Raw genomic sequence first — 19,233 nt, 5'->3', positions numbered from 1 at the left:
TTCACACACACCCCAACCCCCCCCATAAGTTGGTTTCATCAATGATCGATGCTGACAATACCATAGATAGATCCCATTTTGGAAATATACGTGGTATTTTAATGTCTTCCAGTGCAAAGGACATCATGAGTCGATTCAGTACTGGGTGGGTACCTAGAAAGGCCATCGTGTTGTTATGCTGATGCCAGGGCGGATCTATAGACTTCGATAGTGCCATGTCGTAATTTCTTGTCGTTTCTGAGATAGAACAAGAATTCCGCCACTATAGGTATCGTTATCTCCACGTTTAAATGATTTCTCATTCTCCACTCGACAAACTTGTCCCATCTGTTACTGTATAGGGCAGATGATGCTGGTCTCCATGAGCTTGCCACTCTTAGCGCAGCTAATTTAGAGTAACCGGCGGCTTGCATCTTCTTCGAGGTAACTTCCCAGCGTGAAGGTGGAGATTGTCGAGGCGGCCGTAACATATGTCCATTTTCGGTTGTCTCAGTAAATCCTGACGTACCCGGACTTTCAGAGGTTCTTCCACTAGGAGGGGTAGTAACCTTGGCCCTGTTTGGCCATGCCGGGGCTATGAGAATAATGACACAGTCTATCTCCTCTATTTTCTTCAGTACTCAGAAGAGCCCATGGGGGGAATGCGTACGCAAACATTCCCTCCCATTCCATAGAGAGAGCGTCGACCTGGAGAGCTAGCGGGTCTGGTACAGGGCTGACGTAGGCTGGTAGTTTGTTGTTGAGACATGTGGCGAATAGATCTAGGTTTGGAGTATCCCATAGGCAGGTTATCCATTTGAATATTTCGGGATGTAGTGACCATTCCGTGGGTACTATCTTGTTTTTCCGGGATAGGTAATCTGCTAGGATATTTAGCTTGCCCGGTATATGTCTTGCTTCGATTCTGCAACTCACTGAGTCTACCAAGGCATATAAATGTGTAACCTCCTTCAATAAAGGCTGAGACTTTGTGCCCCCTTGGTGCTGTATGTAAGTGACCACTGTCTAGTTGTCTGTAGCAATCTTTACTGACGAGTGGTGCAGACGATCTTGCCATGCTTCTAGGGCTAGATATATCGCTCTCATTTCTAGACAATTGATGTGTAACTCCTTTTCTTGGGAGGACCATTTTCCCTGTATGGTAACATCGTCCATATGGGCACCCCAACCCTCTCCTGATGCATCTGTGTAGAGTTGATGTAGGGGGGTGGGATATGAGAGTGGAATACCTGGCATGACATTTTGACGAGTCAGCCACCAATGAAGTTCTGAGATTTGTACTTGTGGAGGTTGGATTAAGGCTTCCAGCTCAAGGTCTTTGGTGGTATTCATCCAATTCTGGAGGGGCTGTAATTGTAGGTTAGATCTTGGATAGATTGTATGGGTGCCGAGGCAAGACATCCACCAGCGTCTCGATTTGATGGGCTGATCGAGTGCGCTTGTTATCATGTGCTCTACTCTTGCATATCTGTCCTCTGGAGGTACTACCGTGCCCTTGTTGAGTAGAAATCTTGCGCCTATGTAGGTGATGTCCTGTGTGGGTACTAGCTCTGATTTTTGAGGGGTGAACCAGGAAGCCTAAGTGTGTTAGTAGTTGAATAAGGCACACTGTATTTAATCTGATTTGCGATTTGTCCTGATCGGCCAATAGGAAATTGTCTATATATCCATGTAGCCTTATGAGCTTTATATGGGCGAATCAGATGATGGGATTGGTGATCCTGGCGAATAACCATGGTCAAGGGATATGCTGAATCGTAGTACCCTGAACTGGTATCTCTGACCGTTGACTGCGAAGCGCAGATAACGACGATGACTTGGATGGATAGGGACGTGAAGATAGGCGTCTTGGAGGTCTATGCTTATCATCCAATCTGCTTGTCTTAAGGCATTCTTCAACCTCTTGATAGATTCCATCTGAAAACTGGGAGATTTGTCCAGACAATCTTTGTTCAGGACTTTTAGATCTATGATTAATCGCATCTCTGAAGAATTCTTCTTCGGTACCAGAAATACTGGGGAGTAGAATCTGTGAGTGGTGTCTGACTCCTTTAAGATGCTGATAGCTCCTTTTGCAAGTAGTTTTTGTATGGCCACTTCTGCTGCAATTAACTTTCGTCCTGATAGATGGAATCGGGGTCCGGTAGGATGGATGACTAGTCTTGGTTTAGTCGTTTTAAGAAGTGAAGTTTGTAGCCTCTTCTTACTACTTCGAGCAGCCATGAGTCGTCTGTGATGGTCTTCCAGTTGTCTGAGTACTGCATAAGACGACCTCCGACTGGTCCCGGAATAGGATGAATGCTGAACTTGGGTAGTCTTGGGTCGATGTCTGTGAGACCGGCTAGTTCGAATGGATTCAATGTTGTTGTATCGTTGATCTTCTGTAGTTCTAAATAGTTGTCCATTGGGCAGGCAATGTCGGTAGGATCTGAAGGAATCTGTAGATTTCTGGTTGAGTCATTTCCGGCGGTATCCCCCTCGGAGACTGCCTCTGCCTCTGCTTCGTCCTCTCTGCGAAGTGGGATGATCATCTTTGGAGTTCCTATACTTGAGGTGAGACGATCTGTCCTTCCATGTAGAGGCTCGAAAGAATCCCGACCAAACTTCATATGATGAGATCTAGGATTCTGATGTTGATGTTGAAGATCTGCAGGCCGTCTCTGTATCTTGGATGCCAATGAGATCATGGATTCTTGAAACTTCTGACTAGTTGATGATGCAATGGCTTCCTTGATGGACTTCAGTCTGCCGTTGAATATCTGCGACGCTGTAAATAGGCTGTGATAGCATGGATCTTCTTAATGGCTCTGGCATCGTATGATGAACTTGCTGTAGTAGATGTTTTCTTTGCATGAGTAGGAACTGTGCTGACATCCAAACTTGTGCTGATTGAAGATCTTCCTGCATCTTCAGCATATGGTCCAGTAAGCTGTGAATAAACCCGGTCTGCTGTAGCGTCATCTCCATGGCGGTGTCTAAGGGAAGACCTTCGCTCTGATTGTTCGGGGGTATGACGTGGCGAACTCCAGCTGCAATCCAGTTAATATATGAACTGATATTAATCATGTGTTTATTGATGTAATCTAAGTCCCTGATTCTGGCCATGTCAACGTGCATTCTGGTGTTAGGTTTCTTAATCAGATCATAGAAATCATCATCAATACTTGGCTGTTGTGCGAAAGGGGTATCGTGTGTCCTATAAGCACTTTTATTATTAGCAGGCATACCAAGTCTGACATTATGAGCCTGTGAAGCGTTCAATGAATATTCAATTTTCTTGATGACATCATCAATATATGATGGGCAGGGGAGGGTATGGAATTCTTCAGTCTTACAGTCTTCAGGTTCTTCATACCTAGCACGTTCTCACAAGGGTTTAACGGGCGTTTTGTCCTTGTTATCTGGTTTTAAGGCGGCAGTAGATTATAAAGTTCTGGAATGATATCTTTAATGGAATAATTATTTGGTTATAATTATCCTCCATAGTAGAGTCCCCATTGCGTGAAGAACCAGTGTTAGCGATAGATCCACACCCCCTGCTCAGGCTGCGCTGGGGTTGGGTCATATGGCTGAGGGTAGAGTAAGCCCGGTTGTCTGATCTACGGCTAGCAGTGCGGGAATCACATGTTCTATAACTGTATAATTGTGACGTAACATCTCCCTCGCTTTCTCCGCCCGTATAACTGGACTGTGTGGCAGTATGAGATGGCGCACGCTTAAGAATTCTATCCTGATTTGCACGAGCTTTGTCAGTTCATCTATCATAGTGGCTAGAGGGTGACTGGTGTGTATTTCTGCGCATACTGCGATGCCATGCCCGTGATTCAGGATCTGCCCTATGGTGTGCCTGGTAGGGAGGTAATTTACGAGATTCTCGATCTCTTTTTATGACTCATAATAATCAGCGTGACCTTGCATGTCTGCTGTATGAGGGTGTTCTGCCATATTCTTTTGAATCTCGTGATCAATCCCTGTTTGGCCATGCCGGGGTTGTGCGACGGATTCTTTTTAGATATGAGATCTCCTGAGACATTGATTGCATGTGTTTATAAATCATTACAGACATTGAATTGGTTATTTTCTCCGTGAACTCATTTAAGTTAAAGGGGGAGCGTGGCATAGAGTGGAGATCAGATGCTTCTTCCAAGCCTAGATTATTCACCTTACCATCCGCTACCGGATGTATGTTACAGGCTACATTAAAGTCTGAAAGGTACATCAGCTCCTTAACTATATTGGGAGAGTGGGATGAGCGACGAGATCTCTTCCCCTCAAAAGGCGAGACGGCGTCCTCCCGCGACACTTGCTTGTTACCCACGTGATTATTGGTAGCCACAGCAGACTTAATCACTTTTTACTTGAAGCATAAGAATATTTAGCTGATGCTCTAGTATTCTTTTGTAATCAGGATCGTTGAGCCATGCCTTGAAAAGTTTTTCAAACTTCTCCTTCGACAAAGGTTGACAATAACTGCATCTTGATTTTTGCGTGGAATTGCTTTTCTTGCATGATGGGCATTTAGGGTGAGGGTCACCAGGTATTTGATGTTGCCCACTGCCTGAACAGACGGGTGTCTGTTTTTGAGTTGAGATCTCATCCCACAACACGGTCTCTAACTAATTACATACTAGATCCTTCGATCTTCTTATACCCCTGTTCACTGCTTGTAGAACTGCTCACTGCTTGTCTTTAGTGAAGCTTGAGAAGATCTAATGTGCTTGAAAGTGTGGAACAGCAATCATGTGTACAGATGTATGCAACAAAAAATTGTCCTTGTTGTCATCTGGACACACAGGAAAGAAGTGAGGAGATTCCCGCCTTGCGCATGCGCAGTGGCGCCCCTGGCGAGGGATAGGGTTTCCCTCACAAATATTAGATATGTTGGCAGTGAAGAGGACATCTGTTGAAAATTTATAGTATGGTTCTCAGCATAAACAGGAATTTATGGCAATGATGTAATAGAGGTAAGGTATTCACAAGAATTATACAAGTTACTGTGAATTACAATATTCCTCATGATGAGAGATACTGCAAATTTTGTCTGAAGAAAAATAGGAAGTTTGTAGAAGATGAATACCATGTGATGATGGTATGGAAACAATACACTCATCTAAGAAAACAATATATACATCCATTTTGTACAGATTATCCAACAAGTTACAACTGAAAAATATTATCCACTTTGTGAAATCTACTGAGATACTTGCTATATACAACATTGGACTTTATTTAGTTTAAACATTTGTAATGTATGTTGCAAATACTTGAACGGACTATTTTATGTAATTTTCAGTAACGATGTCATAGTTTATAATTTGCCGAACATGAAAAAAACTAAAGATGTCATGGTGAATCACATGGTGCCACAACAAAATTCATAAAGCTCACCAACTGTTCGGAATAGTCAGACACATGTGTTCAGGGGAGCTGACAAAAGTAAAAAATGTATAACGAAGTCAAATGCCTCTCTTCAATAAGTTTGCTGGTCTTTACTGGTTCGTTGTATGTATTAATTATTGTTTCATGTCATGAAACACAGCCACAAATTAGGTGGGATATAGTGTTAACTGTTAGGTAATACCCAACACTGCTCTATACCAAATCCTAAGCGAAATAAAATATTTCCCTGTGTCCAACATCATCAAAAGATTTAAGCCTGTTACATAATGTAAGCCTTATATGGTGGTCTATTATATGGAGGTGAGTACATTTAATCCAGTATTTTATTGTTTGTTTTGAACTATTTTATTGGGAGTATTCTTATTAAGTCTGAGATATCCTTTGCAGAATATAAAGTCTGTATACTTTCTATTAACAAGCTCGAGATTTATGTAAAATATCATTATTGTCAAACCAGGACTGTAGTCCTTTATCCAGAATATGTCTGAACTTTACATAGTGAGTCTTACAAGAGATATGCCCGCGTCATTATCTGTGATAGACAGGTTTCCTGATTTGTGAATAAAACATATACTTTTCCTCCATCTTGCAGAAAAGTTCACATAGCAAGTATCCTGTTGAAGAGTTTAGTGAGCAAGGGTGTAATAGGACGCTTTTTTTATTTTACGACTTCATTCCCAATTGAATCTGCTACTTTCACTAACCTGTTAACCAGGGGTCCGGAAAATTTAAAATCCCAATCGGACATTTACATTTATGCCACGCCCCCTTCAAACAGCGTGTTTTAGTACGACTTTTTACACACAAATTACAAGTTGTTACGTATTCATAATATGATGAATTATGAATTGTTTCAATTTAAATTGTTTAATTCACCGGACAATAAATAACAAATAATATCATTTTAGATATATATGGAAAACATACGTTTGTTTCTGTTATAATAACGATCTGTCAACGTTGTGAACGGTCTAATTAATATTCATGAGTTTGCTCAAGTGTACGCGTTGTAACATTTGGATCGAGACTATTATCCCATATTTGGTTATCACGTGACCTCATTGGAAAAGTGTTTTTTTTAAACTAAAGATTATTTAAAAACAAGACAGATAATATAATCATAAATCCTAAACTATCGTTGATAGCAGTAGTTATTTGAATACTTTTTCATCTGTACTTAATTATTGACAATAAAGAAATTTGATATCGATCGTCCGAGAAAGCAAAATGGCGGTCAATCAAGATTCAATATACGACTAGCTACTGAAAACAATAAAATCTGCAAATCCTCGTTGTATGTCAACCAAGTGAAAGTCGTTAGCCACGACTTAGAAAATGATCATTCAGACTTTGAGGGTTTGGCAGATCCGCTCGACTGATCAGCATCGGTCGACTGGCTGTCGTCACACTTTCGCTTCTTGACTGAGGTTACGTATCGTAGCATTGTGAGGATAATGAGGTACATCGATGATGCAAGGTATTTATGTACAGTTGTAAACATATTTTACTCAAATCAACAAGAAGTTCTCAGTAATAAATGCTCGATTAATCAGTGTCAACTCAGTTTATTGCCTATTACAGTGATTGACCGATTGGACTATCATTCTAGGTACGATGTATTTACAGCAATCAAAACAAACAAAGCTTGTCAGTGTAGATAATCTTCATTGTGTTACAACTGCAGACAGAAATTGCTCAGTCCTAACTGTTGATCATGTCCGGTCAAAATTTAAGAATGTCCGGACAGAAAAATTTAAATGTCCGGTAAGCAATATTTTAAACCGGACATTTCAGATTCCCAATCGGACATGTCCGGCGCATATGACGGTTTCCGGACCCCTGCTGTTAACTATAAGTTTATTATTCATTGAAGAAGTGTGTTTGGAATGCAACATGGCTACACAGCCACAATATTCTCTTATGCCATGAGTAAATAAATTTCTCGGTTTATACCTATCACTTTTCCGTTTCCTCTTGACATATAATTCAGTTGTTACGTTCTAAAACTCTACCACCTAAGGTCATACAGAACTATATATGTCTTGTGGCTGAAGCTAGAAGTAATTATTTTATGCATGGAGAGTGCACAATACTCTAATACAGCATAGAACACTAAATCCATTTACAGCAGCAATTCAATATCATCCAATGACACACAAGAACATTACTTTTTGTCAATTTATGTTATGTTACAACTATGAAATCTCCATATTAAACTGCCAAAACTTTTTAATGAAACTATTTACAAGTCATTTCAAGAGTGAATGACCTTCAAACTGGCCTTAACATTTGACAGCCATGACATATATGGTATTGAGTAAATTATTCTTTTGACGCCTAGTTCATAGTGAGTGTCCTTATTGAATCATATCGGAGGTATATCAGGTATGAAGTCACTAACATCCATCATAAGCATATGGTTGAGAAAACCCATTGCGGCAACAATGGAGCTAAAATTTGAATGTACATGTAAACTGCTTAATGACTTAATGATGACCATTTATTCCAATATGGCTGTTGTGTTGTCCATTTTGAAACTTGGATTCTAACGTCTTGAACAAATTGGGTGTCATCACTGGTAGGAACAAGCATGTGATACAGGGGTCCGGAAAATTTAAAATCCCAATCGGACATTTACATTTATGCCACGCCCCCTTCAAACAGCGCTTTTTAGTACGACTTTTTACACACAAATTACAAGTTGTTACGTATTCATAATATGATGAATTATGAATTGTTTCAATTTAAATTGTTTAATTCACCGGACAATTAATAACAAATAATATCATTTTAGATATATATGGAAAACATACGTTTGTTTCTGTTATAATAACAATCTGTCAACGTTGTGAATGGTCTAATTAATATTCATGAGTCTGCTCAAGTGTATGCGTTGTAACATTTGGATCGAGACTATTATCCCATATTTGGTTATCACGTGACCTCACGGGAAAAGTGTTTTTTTTAAACTAAAGATTATTTAAAAACAAGACAGATAATATAATCCTAAATCCTAAACTATCGTTGATAGCAATAGTTATTTGAATACTTTTTCATCTGTACTAAATTATTGATCATAAAAAAATTTGATATCATTCGTCACAGAAAGCAAAATGGCGGTCAATCAAGATTCAATATACGACTAGCTACTGAAAACAATAAAATCTGTAAATCCTCATTGTATGTCAACCAAGTGAAAGTCGTTAGCCACGACTTACAAAATGTTCATTCAGACTTTGAGGGTTTGGCAGATCCGCTCGACTGATCTGCATCGGTCGACTGGCTGTCGTCACGCTTTCGCTTCTTGTCTGAGGTTACATATCGTAGCATTGTGAGGATAATGAGGTACATCGATGTTGCAAGGTATTTATGTACAGTTGTAAACATATTTTACTCAAATTAACAAGATGTTCTCAGTAATAAATGCTCGATTAATCAGTGTCAACTCAGTTTATTGCCTATTACAGTGATTGACCGATTGGACTATCATTCTAGGTACGATGTATTTACAGCAATCAAAACAAACAAAGCTTGTCAGTGTAGATAATCTTCATTGTGTTACAACTGCAGACAGAAATTGCTCAGTCCTAACTGTTGATCATGTCCGGTCAAAATTTAAGAATGTCCGGACAATACTTTTTAAAATGTCCGGACAGAAAAATTTAAATGTCTGGTAAGCAATATTTTAAACCGGACATTTCAGATTCCCAATCGGACATGTCCGGCGCATATGACGGTTTCTGGACCCCTGATGTGAAATTTCAGCTTCATTTGTCCAGTGATTTTTGGTGAGATGTTTATGGCAGATGACTCATTCCTTTAATTTTATTTTCCAAAAAGGCCTCTGGCAGCCATATTTGATTTCCAATCAAGGTGTCTTGAACAAGCTTTGTACTGCACAAGGTGACCATCTGACCCACCAAGTTTCAAAATAATCAAAGATGGCTACCTGGCAGCCAATATGACATTCCAATTTTGATGCCTTGAACAAACATAAACCTCCTTATAGTAACGAACACCCTCACAAAATAACAGCTGAATCCATCAAACAATTTGGGAAAAGAAGTTGGAAATGTAAAAGTTTATGGACAATGACAATAGATGATTCGCGACGACATGAGGTATCAGCTTTCCAAGGGCAATAAAGGAGCTATGCATGCTATAATACGCCTGACGTACATGTCCAAGCACCATGTTGTTTCAAAATCTTTCAAGTAAATTCAAGCAAAATATTATGTCTCCATTTACATGAGGCCGGTTGCTAAGGCTGGCCATCATGAAAAGGGGTTTTAAACCCATTGAACGAAACGGGTCATCATATTTGCTGGCAGCTGAATCAGCTGAAGACAAAGTAATACATATTGAGAAAATTGAAGTGTATAGTAAAAAAACAAGGGCCAAATCAAGGTCACAATTAATACTATCCTAAAAAATGGAACAGTGTTGAACCAACAGACATCATAATCTATAACATTTTGAGCCGAAATGGCAGAATAACAGCATAAAAGGTTTCTCAATATGGCTTCCATGGTCCTTCAAGTCTTGTCTCTGTATAGAGCTGTCTAAGGCTGGCCATTTTATATTCTAGGTGGGTCTGGGATTGTTTTGAAAAAAATATATATCTGTTTAATTGGTTAATTAATTGGTTTAATATGTTTTCATGGGTCCAAAGAAATTGTTTGGCTCCGATACATTTTTTATATTTTGAAGCAATGACAGAAAACATTTTTTGTCTGTGAAAAAAAATGGCTCAAGGAATGGATCAATGAAGATTACATCATATTTCAAACAACTATATGTACAAAAACAATGTGTCATATCAACACATCATAGTAGGTTTGACTTTGGTCAAGTGAGCTAAAAAATCTTAAAATGTAACATTGTACGATTCCGACATTATCTTAAACATGTGTTTATAAATCACCATTAAATTTTGAAGATACCAGGTGTTCTTGAATAGGTGAGAATATGCTTGTGCCACCAGTGGCACCCGTCACAACACATGCCAGTCAAATGTTCATCTAAAAAAAACACGGGAACATATGGTACAAGTCAAAACAGGGAATTGTTTCGGACATCATTTTGTCACTGATGCATCAAATTTGGAAATGTCCTCCACATGTCTACCACAAAACATTTTGAAATCTTTACCAATTTAAGGCCTCAAGTGTTGTAATCCTGATTAAAGTTGAATGACACACTTTGAAATCTTCATGGAAAGAGCATTCTCAAATGTCTTCAAAGTTATGAAATGGGGACACCAAAGGGTGTAGCTGCTAAAATATTGCCCAACATAGAGCTCATAAAGGATCTGGTGTTTTGAAAGTGTCTGAAAAACAGCCATGTTATATTATACATAATGCAGTCATAGAAGAACATTTTTCCCAAATTATGGCATCTGTGAAGTCAACAACATGTACAAACCTTGAACAAGTTTCTCCATTCATCCATATACATCTTTGTGGGCAGTAAAGGAAAATGCAATAAATAGTTAAACAATAGTTGGCAGTCAATGAACACAAAAAACAAGGACTTACACTGTAAGAGTCAGAAGAACTAGAAGGGTGGTTGCATAACATGACAAACAAAGGTGACAGTTAACCTAACACATGCCCAATGCAGGAAATCTTTTCAAACAGAGAATCCAATGCTTCTTGCTTCCCTTATAACAAAGTTTTAAGCACTTCCATTCTAATAAAATCACTTAAAACACATCTGCGACATCATTTTATTGTTTGAATGCTCCATTACTTTTCAGGAATGGAGAGTTGTTTGTCAACTATACATTATCTTGAACCAACATTTGAATTTTTGAACTTGGAATAGACAGAAATATCTTTTACATTTAGTGACAAGTAAATAATTTCAATTTCTTTCCGAAAACATATATGTGTCGCCAGCGGGGTTCGAACCCGCATCGTTTGATTTGAGAATGTGTACTTGTCAACCTCAGTTACGGTGGCACATGGAGGAATTGTGTGAAATTAACTATTAAATATTTTCATAATTTTGCATAATGCTTTATTGCTCAAAATAATATGTACATAATATTGTGTTAGAGCAGGTTACCTTCAACAATGTTCATACTTACAGCAATTAGATAGACCTTTCACAAGATATACAAATCAGGTATTATATATATCCTTGTTCAGGGCTCTATATTTCCTAATATTCCCGTCAGCATGTATTGACAATATGAAAGTGATTGATAAATACTAGTTTAGGACCAAATAAAATCATGAAGAGCCATGCATTGTAAATGTCAGCTCGTTACGGAGCTTGGCGCACGTGCAACAGCAGCAGAGAACACATTCCTCGTGCATCACGCAAGGGTGACTCACGCAGCATAAATACAGATAACAAACAGTTCTGGTTTATTTTTCAAATATTTTCAACAACAGAATATTTTGTCAAAGTGTAAAAGTAGGCATGAGTTTTAAGTGGGGAATATCCTTGTAACTCTCCATTCCTTAAAAATAATGGAGAGATTCCCCTTTACTTCTGGTTTGAGAAAATCCATGCCCAATGCAGCACTTCTTTGAAAGTTCTGTCTTCCTACTCCAATAACAAAATGATTCTAGTTGAACTATGTGGCAGTGTCATATGCTATGTTTGACATGTTATGGTAATGCAGTTGTTGATATACCTGTTTGTCAGTGCGACATACAACTTAACTGTAACCACTTTAGTTCACAGGACAGCTGAATGATGCTGAGCAAAGCACATCAGTCAATGAATCATACTAACCTTACAGTTGCCAGAGCACTGCCCCGTGCTATCTTTTGTTTACATTATATAATTGTAGCAAAGTTGAAAATAAGTGGTGGCCTTGATACTTACTTTAGTCACTCTCAAGCAGTCAAACAGTCAAGTGGTTTTACTCAAAGTGGTACATTAACCGGACCACCTGACAGTGGTGACAGTCAACAAGATGCGGACAAATGTGTTGTGTCTTGCCACGAACCCTGTACAGTTAGTCAAGATAAGCTCAACAAGGTTTATTTTTCTAGCATTTCCGACAGTACTTAAATACTGGACTTGCATGGCCCCCGCATTGTGAAGACGAGATTCCCAGTATAAATGAACTTATTGACAATGAGACTTTTTCTCTGACTTATGTGACTATTGATCAACACAAGGATAAAGCTAGTGGCCCAAGGCGCATAGATGTGTAAGGTCGACATCACCGAAGGGTTCAAACAATTTCCACTCCAACCTGAATTTTGGAAGTATTTCGGTTTTTGCTGGCAGAGAAACTACTACTTTCATAAAAAGGTTAATTGGCATTCGGATGTTGTTCAAGTCCAGCCCTGTTTGACAATCTATCCTGTGCCATCTGCTGGATACTGACGGCCAATTATGGTATATCTTTTATTGTGCATTTACTGGACGACTTTCTGACAATCGATGCCCCTACTTATCCTGCTTAACACACTATGGACACTCTGATTCAGCTGTTCAAGAAGCTAAACATTCACATGGCAGCACACAAAACAGTAGGCCCAGTTATGCAGCTAGAGTACCATTTCCCGGGAGATAAACTGCTCAGAATCAGTGCTATGTTAGCTACTTTCTCTAAACCGAAAGAAGTGTACCAAAAGAGAACTGCTGTCACTGTTGGCACACCTGAACTATGCGTGCCGAGTCATAGTGACAGGACGATCATATCTTACCTGATCACTCTGTGTAAGTCTGTGGAGAAACTATCCTATCGATTTACCCTGTCCAAATCTTGTCAAACTGATCTTGGTTTGTGGGAATTGTTCATCAGACAGTGGAATGGAGTTTTGTTCTTCCATGACAGGCTCATCAATCATTGTGCACTTCTACGTAGTTACAGATAGTTACTGAGTTACTTCTTGTTAGTCGCTACTTGATATACCTACGTATCAACCCATGTTAGTTGTTTCAATACTTCCACTCATCTTTATCTGAGTGTATGAATTCAACCATGCAGTAGTTCTGTATTGAATGGTTTCAGTAACAGCGTGGTACCTATACTTGTGTTGTACCTGGTAAACCTACGCTCTTTCATCCATCCAATCCCTCAGGACTCGAGGCGATATCACGCTAACGTTCCATGGTTTGCACAGGAGGAACTTGACTTAGGGCTGCCTACTGATAATCGTCTGGCAGTGGGATAACAGCATACACACACAATCAGTACAGTGTGGAAGCGTCCTATCAAATGAAAGACTGTATCATGCTACATGCGATGCAAGACTGTTGGTTTGTTTGTTTATTTGTTGTTTAATGCCTCACTCAGCAATATTCCTGCTATATAACGGCAATCTGTAAATAATCAAGTCTGGACCAACCAATCCAGTGATTGACATCATGAGCATCGATCCACACAATTGGGATATGATGACATGCACCAACCAAGCCAGCGAACCTGACCACCTGATCCTGTTTGACCGCCTCTTACGACAAGCATAGTCACCTTTTACGGCAAGCATGGGTTGCTTAAGATCTATTCTACGGGTCCAGACTGTTGGTATTGTGTGTTAAGACTGTATAATGCTTCATGTGATGCATGACACTAGTGGTGATTTCACGAGATATCACAGTCTAAGTGGTAATGTGTGTTAGACTGGCTATGCTTGACATTATGGTATTGTGTTATGGACTGTATACCATTGTGCTGGACTGGAGTAGTTTCTCTGAGACTGTACTGTGTTACATCAGAAACACAGGTGTGGTGAAACTGCATTATGCTCTTATGCATAGACGACAGAGAGAGTATCATGTGACAAGACAGCTTGGTGCTCCATGCGATGCACAACACCCCGTCGTGTCATGACTCATATTGTGTGGCAAGCGATGCCGGACACTAGGAGATGGTAACAAGACTGTTACGTTAGACTTGTGGTTCAACATTGTGCATCAGTAATGTATCATGGAGGTATCATCATAGGTGGTATTTACAGCTGACTCATGTAGTTTTATTACCAAGCCTCCCGGACTCTATTTGGTGACATTGTATTCAAAGGCCTAATTTACATTTTATGAACTTTGACTATGTTTCTAGTACAGTTCATGCTGACATAGTATCATTTACAATATTTCTACATACATGCCTTTATCTTACATTTATAACATGGAATGGACTATAGGTCCCCCCAAGTAGTGGTAGGACACCACAGCTGGGATGGTCTGGATCAGTAGTATAGGTAATGGTGATTCTGCCGCAACCCCACTGGAGCCAGATTTATATACCTATACTGCTACTACAGATGGAACTTTTTATGCAAAAATGATGATGCCATTCAACGATCGTCATGAGATTAAACTAAATTGTAATGAAAATATTCTCTATTATTTTTACTTATACGCATACCATTATTTTTAACAAAGTGATATTCAACATTTTTACTAAGTTCTTCGTTCATTTTACTAGGAGACCAGACTATATACTCTTCTTGGTAACTGGAAAGAAACAATTGATGACCGTATTTGGTTGGTTTGACATCACTGATATAATATATACCTTGTGGTAATTCTCTCCATTTGATAATTTTGTCCCTGAGCATAAATGCTTCGATAGCTTTTTCGAGTTCTTCCTTTGTTGGTTTGTAATTTTCCATTATTATATACTTATGTAAGCATTCATTTAAATGTGATCTAATGATAGTAAGCTATCTATTTTTAATCTCCAACCAGTTCTTTGGTTTTGTCACAGAATAACTGACGCGCTTGTTGTCTCCCCTGTTCAATGAACTTTTTTTTCTCGTCTTCGCTAATACCACTGGTCTTACAATAATTGGATCGAATCTCCTGCTTCATTACGTTGTATTTGGTGAGTTCTGACAGCACTAAATGAAACTCATCCTTGGATATCTTACAATCAGCCATTGCTGTTGAAATATGGTCGTCAATGCTGTTCAACTTTGCTTCGGCGAGTATCCGAATATTATCATGTTTTAATGCTTTCTTTTGCAACTTACGAGAAATAAATTTTATCGCTATTCCTGCCAGTCCTGAGACTCCGGGGGCTATTTCCATGCCAAGTACGATAGGCGCGGCGATTATAGTTGATAATAAACCAACACCGGCTACACCGAGGTGTCAACTCCGTCAAGAGCATTCATGGCTCGGCAATACTTTTTATACAATCCAAGTCTCAACTCCCTCTTCTTGCATCACTCCTACATGGATAATACTACAACGTCGACGCTCGTGTTGCTTGAGCCATTTGATCGATAGACCTGGTAATATTTCGAAGGCATCTACCAGTACATCTCCAAACAAGACTTCAATAATAAGTGTAGAAGGATTATGTATTTCACTCAAGTTATCTTTAATATCATTGAATTCAGTAACCAAATTTAAACTTACGTTTTTAACTGCCAGATGACAACATAACATATGACCTGGGTTTTCTGGCAGGGGAGAGACTAACACACTTTTTCGTTTTGAGGGGATATAAGCCGCGGGTACGATCCCACTATTTATTATCTTAGTTAATTGATGTCCCTTACCCATCATCACATATGGTGGCGTAATGACGATATTCAATAGCCACTTGATTTTTTCTTCATATATAGTCCATTTATTATCATCGCTGTGAGTAAGATTGTACGAAGTGTTTTTATTGAGTCCACTAACGCCTAAATCGCTTAACATCGCTTAAATCTCCTAGATTACCTGTGAATGTAACTTCTTTCCGCTTGTATACATTATCTTGTAAGTGTAAAGCGTATAACTTACCATCGGTACCGGGTTTACCGAATACTTCTGTGTTTCCGAGATCGGAAAGCGCAATTGTATTACATTGTCTGAGTGTTCCAGGGCCTGATGAATCAACCATTATTTATAATATGGAGTGTTTCTCTCAAGTATCCTATATGTACAGGTTGATGTTATACATCTAATACAAAATAAATCTGAAATAATACCCCGCTTTAATTTTTTATATTGTAATATTGAGAAAAAGATTCCGTTCTACGGCTATTGTATTTTTCATCTCTGACTGGAATAGCTCTTAGTAGAGTTGAAGGACTTTCAAGTTGAATATTATCCGTCGTACTGATCTGATCAAGATGGATGCACAACTCTTTATAGGGAACTAAATTGGGTAATCTAATTCCATGCACTATATTGTTGGGTGGTATATTTCCCGTTCTGCCATCAAATCCAAGTGTTTCTGTTAAGATCTCGAGAAGAAGTAAATTCTCTTCTCCAGTGCTTAATTTCAGCATCACATTCGACTCATTTTGTGCGAGACTAATTCCATTAGGCTTAACAATTTCATCATTGAGTGAGCATATGCTGTAATACCTATTAGGTATAACAATGCAAGTGTGATCAATACCAAAGTTACCTATTAAAAACCAATTATTATATCTCCCAGCATTTATATTGGTCCACCGTGGGTAATATGTTACATCGCATAGGGCGACTTCAAGTTGTCCAGCCGAGTTATCGATAGTATGAAGCAGTTGAATAGACTGACCATTTGTTATTCCTGTGAGTGTAAAATACATATCAAATATACAGATATTATATCATAACTTAACTATGAAATCAACTTACATTTCTAATCAATCGATTTTAGTAAGTGCCTCTGGTGCTAATTTTTTTGTTCCTTTCCCTGATATCTTTGAAAAATAAAGGGTCACTACAACTAGCGATAAAATGGTGCATGATTGGTTTCACAATCCAATGCAATTTTGGCAGAACCAGTTAAACTTTGCCATATGGTGTGCCACAACAGGATGTGGTGTATCTCTTTATGCTCCAGGATTTGAACTAAATAAGTCTGTTTTATCATTTCACGTGTACTATCAGATTAGACGTATACTTAAAGAAATTAGTGCTCCATTACCGCAGGATCGAGCATGGAATGCATCAAATAATCCGTACAATAGGTTCATGTATGAACATATTTGTCAGGAATTTAATATTAACCATGGTCTAGGTGTTCCGTACAATGGACAAATCACTGTTATAGAAGTAAGTGATGATTTAGTTAAAAAAACCTCATCAACCATTCAATCCGTTTAAGTTGTTACAGAAAAACAATCTTTTTGTAAGAATGTATAATCTTTATCATGGCTGGGAACTTTCGAGTAACGATTGGAGAGGAGATCTTATGAGTTTTAAGGGTGGTTTAGCTTATATTGTTACAAAATTTGTGCAACTGAACGATACCACAAACGCTTGGAATAAATTTCTTAATGATAAAACAGAAAATAATTTTACTAGCCGAGGAGTTGTAAGAGTTAATGAATCAATAAGAACTTATGTATGGACTATTCTTGGTGCACAATCGCAAACTTTAACGGGAATAATTGGTTCTGGGACGGCGCTCGATGCACAAAAACAGTTTGTCGCAAACGTGGAGGATGCTATTAATTCACCAGTTGACATACCATCTTCTATAAAACGTTATCAAGATGTTTTACAGTAAACTCAATCCAAAGTAGACTATGTTTATGGGCCAGGACTATACATGTCTCCGAGTAATGTGGAACTTAAGATCGGTCAAGTGATCGGTTATAATAATAAAACTGTTATTGCTACCGATCAACAAATAACAGGTATAAATTCAGATATTAACACCGAATTAATAACGCAAACAAACACAGGCGAAACAGGAATAGTAAAGCCACAGATATCTACTGACGCTCCTACTAACACATCTACTAACGCACAACCACAAGTGCCACCACATATTGCCGCTAAAAATCAACAACATATCGATGAAAAAAAAGCACTTATAGTAGTTGGAGTCGCGGCTGGTTTACTCATGTTTGGATAAATAGTTCTTAATGAACTGATTTGGTTAAATAGTTCTTAATGAACTGATTTGGTTAAATAGTTCTTAATGAACTGATTTGGATAAATAGTCTTTAGCGGATACATACAACAGACCGGCAATTGCTACGATCAGTGCCCACAAGTTTTGACTAAGCCAAGTGGTGGTCTTAGCTAATAAATTCAAGAGCCAGGAAACAATACTACCTATTATACCAAGAAGTGCAGACGTGGCTTTCTTAGCGAGCTTTCCCAGTGCTTCTCCTAATGCCTTTTAATGCTTTTTTATCCACTCTTTTACACCATTTTTATCACTAGGTGGTGTGGGTGGTCCGCTGCCACCGGTTAATGCGAGAGTCAAAGTCGATATAATAGATCCCAATGCGGTTAAAATACTGGCAATGGTTATCCCCTGTTCTCTGAACAATGTTTTAATTTCATCGGCCAGTGTAGTATTGATTGTTGAGGACTTTATCGATAGTTTCATGAATTCGACTGATTTGTGAACGAAGTGCCTTTCTATTACTCGAAGACGCTTTGAGCCGTGCCGATCTTTCGTCTTCTAAGTTACGCAATCTTTAAGCAACGCGGCGTCTACTGAAATAATCACCCGCCTGTTCAAGTTTTGTTTTCTCATAAGCTATATGCTTGTCTAGTTCAGATAGCTTGGCTATATTATTGATGAATTCTCCCTGCATTGTTTGCATTGCCTTGTCAAGGCCTCGTAATTCCCTTATACTGTACTCAAAGGATGGTGATACCTGTAACGCGGAATTATCTTAGTAGGTATCCAAGATTTCTCTGAGTCTGTTCGAGGCCGGCTTCAAGCTTTCTTCCAAATTATCTTTATCTATGGCACTGAGTTCAGTACGCACAGTCTGAAGAACCTTAGTAGTCTTCGCAGAAAGTTTTTCTTGTGAGTAGTCTACAAAACCTAATTCAATACGAACAGTGTTGATGCCATGTTTACTAGCTATCATAGGCTAGGGGCTTACGAGTATGAGAATATATAAGATCATTATCTGGAGAGCCACGCAGTCGCAAAATTTCTTTACTATCTATCGTAAACTTTGA

The 19,233-nt window shown here is 38.8% G+C and overlaps 1 protein-coding gene across 3 annotated transcripts in view; it reads right to left on the bottom strand.

Moving 5' to 3' along the window:
• Positions 1–19,233, bottom strand: part of LOC139468142 (rab11 family-interacting protein 4-like) — a 403,346-nt gene that overhangs the window by 53,468 nt on the left and 330,645 nt on the right. For 2 of the 3 annotated variants that reach the window (XM_071249916.1, XM_071249919.1), the window contains one exon: positions 10,825–10,857. The exons of the other annotated variant lie outside the window; for it this stretch is intronic. In XM_071249916.1, coding sequence (XP_071106017.1) covers positions 10,825–10,857 — 33 coding nt within the window. The remainder of the gene's footprint in view (positions 1–10,824; positions 10,858–19,233) is intronic. 3 annotated transcript variants of the gene reach the window in all.

Source organism: Haliotis cracherodii, unplaced genomic scaffold, assembly GCF_022045235.1.
Source record: "Haliotis cracherodii isolate W230 unplaced genomic scaffold, xgHalCrac1.p SCAF_2, whole genome shotgun sequence".
Lineage (NCBI taxonomy): Eukaryota > Metazoa > Mollusca > Gastropoda > Lepetellida > Haliotidae > Haliotis > Haliotis cracherodii.
Note: the sequence above shows the minus strand (reverse complement) of the source record. Positions and strands in the feature narration are given on the sequence as shown.